This window comes from Cydia splendana, chromosome Z (assembly GCF_910591565.1).
Source record: "Cydia splendana chromosome Z, ilCydSple1.2, whole genome shotgun sequence".
Classification (NCBI taxonomy): domain Eukaryota; kingdom Metazoa; phylum Arthropoda; class Insecta; order Lepidoptera; family Tortricidae; genus Cydia; species Cydia splendana.
In genome coordinates, this window is record NC_085987.1 from 25,915,913 (window position 1) to 25,921,782 (window position 5,870).

A 5,870-nucleotide genomic window follows, 5' to 3' on the forward strand; every position below is an offset into this window, starting at 1 on the left:
GAGGTACGGAACCCTAAAAACGCTCCGTTTTAGCATTGGGGTTTCCGTATTCATACATAGATAGATACCTACTGTCGTAGACGCAAAATAATAATTTGTTTTCCCATGCTCTGAGAGTGGCTTATTATCTATGAAGCGGGATTGAAAGTGATGCGTTTCGGTCCAAGGGCGTTGTATAAAATTGGTTCTAAATTGATTTGTTGTATAATTTCCTTTCCGATATTCAACTCCCGATTCTATAAATAAAAGTGCCCTCAAGAAATCAACACATTTACCTACCTATTTTACTTTCCTCGTGTTCAAAATAAAAACTAAAGTTTCTAACTCGGGTGAAAGGCGCCCATTCTAAAGGGGCCCACTGATTAACAGTCCGCCGGACGGTATCGGCCTGTCAGTTGTTCGGAACTGTCAAAATTTTGTTCTAACTGACAGGCCGATACCGTCCGGCGGACTGTTAATCAGTGGGCCCCTTAAGTCAAACTATTGGGGCTTCCACGTCGCTCGAGCGCCAATACATTTCGTCAGGAATGGGTGCTTTTCATCCGTTAGTTAACAATCTACTATTGATGTGTTGTGTAGAGAGTACCCGTGCGACCACTACACGGCGATCATCAACGTGACGCTGATGTGCACGGGCTGCCCGCGCGCGCCGGTGCACGAGAGCGCACTGCAGCTGCTGCAACTGCTGGACAAGCGCTTCTTCGGCACGGTCGGCCCGCTCCCTGTGGCCGACCCGGACAACGGTAAGTCTGCTTCTCAGCGCCAAATAGCTACCATATATGTTTATCATGTTGCACAGTCGACGTCAAAGATATATTAACAATTTTCGCCTTATTACAAAGGCATAAGGTGCAAAAGTGTATTTAAACATATCTTTTTCTACTCGTGGACTGTAATTCTTGAATTAAGATTTCTTATACCAAACTGCAATTGGGTATTTTTAATGACTGAATGACAACTCAACTATAATATTCTTATCGATACAGTTTAGTCAACTATAATGAAATTGACCAATCACAGCTCGCCGCGATCAAGAGGACGAAACAAAACCCTAGCTCAAAATAATTCTTTATTTTAGGATGTATAGTAGAAACAATTGCTTCATAAGTCAGAAACGCGCATGTGACACCCTTAATATAGCAACATCCATAGACTACGAAAACCACTTAGCGTTGCTTGTTAGTCTCCATAGGCTACGGTGACCGAAATCGAGAAAACAACTCTCTAAAAATTGAATTTAGCGCGGAGCAAGTACCAGGGCCTCATGAGTTACGAGAAGGTGTCGTTGACCAGCCCGCTGGGGCGCGTACCAGTATGAAGGTATCGCGGCTGCTTTTGGTTTGGTTTGTTTGTATGATTCTACTAGTTTAAAGTATTATTTTTGTTGACGCGTAGAAAAAGTATTGTATACAATAGTGATATAATCAAGCTTTTCAATCTCGTACCTTACTTAGACAACTCAGCAAGCTTCGTTGTCTAAACACGGTACTCGACTGAAAAACTCTCTATTATATCACGATTGTATAAAATACTATTGACGTCGACTATACTTAATCACTTACTTATTTTTTTATGCCTGTATCCGGCACAACCCCTTTAGACCTAAGTTTCAAATACAAGGTAAGTACATTATAAGTATATTTTTGACACTGGCATTCGCCTGAGAAAAAGCGGTCTTAAGTAATTCTGAATTACAGAATTCTGAATTTTTGAATTAAGACGCTTGTACATTGCTAAATAGCTGTTCCAGTCTTTTGTAAGTTTTTTTAAGTACTGTCTTATAATATGACGTCTGACTAGGGTGAACTGCAACAGTTCTTTTCAGTGAAAGGTTTGTTTGCCAATGTAATCGTGAATCCTTTAAGTAAGGTAAACTACTTAGGGCCACTTGCACCATCCCACTAACCCGAGGTTAAGCGGTTAAATCGTTAACTCAGTGTCAAATTGAACTGGTAACCATGGTAACTCCAGGTTTAACCGGTTAACCCCGGGTTAGTGGGATGGTGCAAGTGGCGCTTAGTCGCTTCAGTGAAACCGCTTTAAATATTATGGACTTCCGTAGTCAACTTTATTGTTTCGCTATGTTAGTCTTTTTACTATCGGCCCTACTTACCTACTTAATTTGGCATGTACAACCTATCCCTACTATAAATTTCATACTAATAGTATAAATACGAAATTAACTCCATCTGTCTATCACAGTTCATGCAATACAGCCTGGTGACAGACAGACGGACGGACGGACAGACAGACAGACAGACAAACAGACAGACGGACAGTGGAGTCTTGGTTTTTATCCTAAAAACCTCCCCCACACTAAAAGCGGAGATAATTGTTACTGCATCCCCTTGGTGTGGGATTCGTTGGGAAAGTCTTTCAAAAATAATATTGGTCTAGTAGTTTAGTAGTACCTATTTCATTTAATCGTGTAATGTTTTCATCTACCCTCAAGTGGCTAAATATTCGATCTCGTTTTAGGTTCTTTACAAGGGCGAAGTAATAGCAAATATTACAAAACTAAATTACTATTGACAAAAAGAATAGATAGTATGGAGGGGTCCTGTCATTGTAAATTTTGTAGTCACTGTAAATTTACTGCCATCTATCGACACACGACTAAAACTCAAAATGAAAAAGTATAAAGTTATCAAAAATTGTATATATATGGATAAATGATTTTATTATTTTTATATCATTTTGATCCATGTTCATTCACTGATATCTATGTGTTAAAATTGTTAAATATGAAACAGTGTCGTCACGCCATCTAGCCGAGGATAGGCTAAAGGTGTGTGCGCCATCTATTCGAGAATGACTTTTACTTGAATTCCGAGGCACGTTTTTTCCTTAGACTTTATTCGTCTTATACGAAGTTACATATGTCATTGCTATTGATTAATCAAATCGTCCCGATATATTCCTATGATCAAAATATCACGATTACAGCAGCTTTGTTGTTACGAGTACGTTGAGTAAATAATACATAGTAGTAAAACTTCTGTAAGTTTCGGCAATTCGAGCTAATTTTCTTGTGCCCAATAAAATACCTATTTGAGGTTTGTGTGGTTTGTTTACATTATTTTAAATACCTAAAAATACAGACTGTCCATTCAAATAATATAATAATAAGGTAGCAAATATTACGAACAAAGATTGTAAATAGAAAAGATCAAAAGAAATTACAAATAATACACGAATGGGCATTGGAATTTTCGGGGAAAATGTGACGTCTGTAGGCATTTATATGGGGCTGCGTCTGCTCTTTTTATTTACGATCTTATAAGGGTTTGCACACAATTACCAATAAAACTAAATTGACGACTATTTTAAACATTTACTTTATCGACGTGTTTTGACATCTAGCCCAGAGTTCTTTGTCGATACATACCCTAATAGTTAAGTTCAATAATGTTTTCATGATGAAGAAACTTATACAGTCTACGTATACGGACGTAGAGGTGTAAGTTTTATTTTTAATAATAGAATATCTTTTAGGTACCACAAACTTTAAACAGGTAACAAGAAACTGACCAAGTTATCGTGTCAGTGTTGAGGTCCAGGTATGCAGGTATGTACCTATAGCGAATATGACTCCACACGCCACAGGTCACAGACATAATTATAAATAACTAACCGATTTTGCCATGAATCGACCAACTTATGATACGCTCATTTGAACTCGCAGTGGCAAGTTCTAAGTGTAACTTTGTGTACATCTGTTACAATGCTCGACTTGTGTAGGGAATTCCAGTCTACAAAGCAAATGTTTGAGTTGTACGAATTCAGAGACGAACCGCCGAACCCTGCAAATGTCGAGGGACATACTAAAATTTTCGCCATACCGCAATGCAGGCACAAATTTAAAGATTATTTGTGAATTTAACTTATAGCAGCATTAGCAGCACTTAGCTATCTGTTAGCTTCTTAGAGCATTTAATAACCGGAGTCGCCTTTAAGAGCTTACCCCTCTGCCGTAAACCTTGCACAATTGTGCATACATTTGTATGGACTGATGTTTATCTGACATGGCTATTTATACGTTACGTACAAATACCCATACATTTGACGTGCCCCTCCCCCGTAAAAATCGGCAGACTGTTATGTAAAGAAAATGACAGACAAGGCGTCCCCAGTTACTAAATGCTCTAAGGTTGGCTTGTATTCTACTCATTATGGAATATATAGTACCCATATCTCCCATTTCCGGAAAGGTCCCTCGATATTCCACGCTGTAAAGGCAATTAGGCAAAGGGTGACTGTTTGTATTTAGTCATTTCCTTTAAGTAAATATATTAACTAAATAAGGTAAGGTGGGGAATGACTAAATTATAGTTTATTTTGCTTAGGGCAAGACAAACAGTACGAGGATTCCTTACAAGTGATAGTCTTAGCCCACCTTACCTTTGTAGCCTTGAAACGTTTTATAATGATTTATAGTATCAACTATTTTACTTTGAACGAAGGATTTTATCCACGTATGTATATCGGCAGTACTCGCTAAGGCAAGTCGAAAATGCCACGAAACTTACTAGTTCCGATTATCAGGATAATCTCCCTTAAAGGAATTTACTAAAGATTCAAATTTTGCGGCTTTAGGTAAGCAGGAATTAGAAAAATATTCTACAAAACAACCTCGAAGTACTCTCTCATAATTGGAAATCACAAAACTTTGCAATTCTACGTGCTTTAAATATTTAACTTAGAGCAACACTTTGCGAATCTCTTGGCCAAAAAACAAGCTTTAATATTTGTTGGTTTCTTGTTATAAATTGATTATCTTTCATCTTCCGTAGTCGATTTATGTAACAATAGGTACAATACTTACATACAATGGTAATGTACTACGATATCAATATTTATTTATATAAATAAATAAATAAATAAATAAATATTGGGGACATCTTACACAGATCAAACCTAGCCCCAAACTAAGCAAGGCTTGTACTATGGGTACTAGGCGACGATATACATACTTGTATAGATAAATACATACTTATATACATAGAAAACAACCATGACTCAGGAACAAATATTAGTGTTCATCACACAAATAAATGCCCTTACTGGGATTCGAACCCAGGACCATCGGCTTAGCAGACAGGGTCACTATCCACTAGACCAGACCGGTCGTCAAATATATTTATTTATTTATTGGGAGCCTATAATGTCCCACTGCTGGGCAAAGGCCGCCCCCCTCTTTTTCCAGTCTTCCCGATCCTGTGCAGTCCTGGCCATTCCTTTAAAAAGGCGTCTAACTCGTCTCGTCTTGTCTTCATAATCCCCGTTTTGAGCTGGGCGTGTGCTGCCACTCTGTGGCGATCTTAGTCCACAGCTCACTTGGCAATCGGGAGTTAGTCATGAATCATTAGTATATATTTATAATAATATAATAGTATATATATACTAATGACACAGAATAAATAATAGTATTAGGTACAGAAGACTCACTCTCTAACAAAACGCGTCTGTTACGATCAGCACAGATATGGCCGCTAGGTGGCGACAGCGCCACGCGCGGCTTATGGCAAACCCCAAAATTGGGGCCGAATGGATGTACTTTTAGCTACCTGTAGCAAAGCGACGAAATCGCGGAGTGAGCCACGCCTGCTAATGATTCATGACTAACTCTAATAAACTCAGTAGAATTGTAATAATGTTTTAACCAAATGATACTACAAACACTGAAAGCGAGCTTATACAAATGTCTTGTCTACGATAAACAGTGTTTACAACCTGTGAGTCAGGAATCAGGAACCCTTTGCATAGCTTAAGTAACAAAGAACAAACACAATACACAGCGTAAATACATTAATTTATTACCAACGAGTTTATCTGAAACCTTATGAATTTTATGATACAGAAAACTTAAT

The 5,870-nt window shown here is 38.1% G+C and overlaps 1 protein-coding gene across 1 annotated transcript in view; it reads left to right on the forward strand.

Annotated features, from left to right (window-relative positions):
• Window positions 1-5,870, forward strand: part of LOC134804693 (protein furry) — a 124,422-nt gene that overhangs the window by 45,441 nt on the left and 73,111 nt on the right. The window contains exon 22 of the mRNA XM_063777815.1: window positions 580-743. Within this exon, the coding sequence (XP_063633885.1) occupies window positions 580-743 (164 nt within the window). The remainder of the gene's footprint in view (window positions 1-579; window positions 744-5,870) is intronic.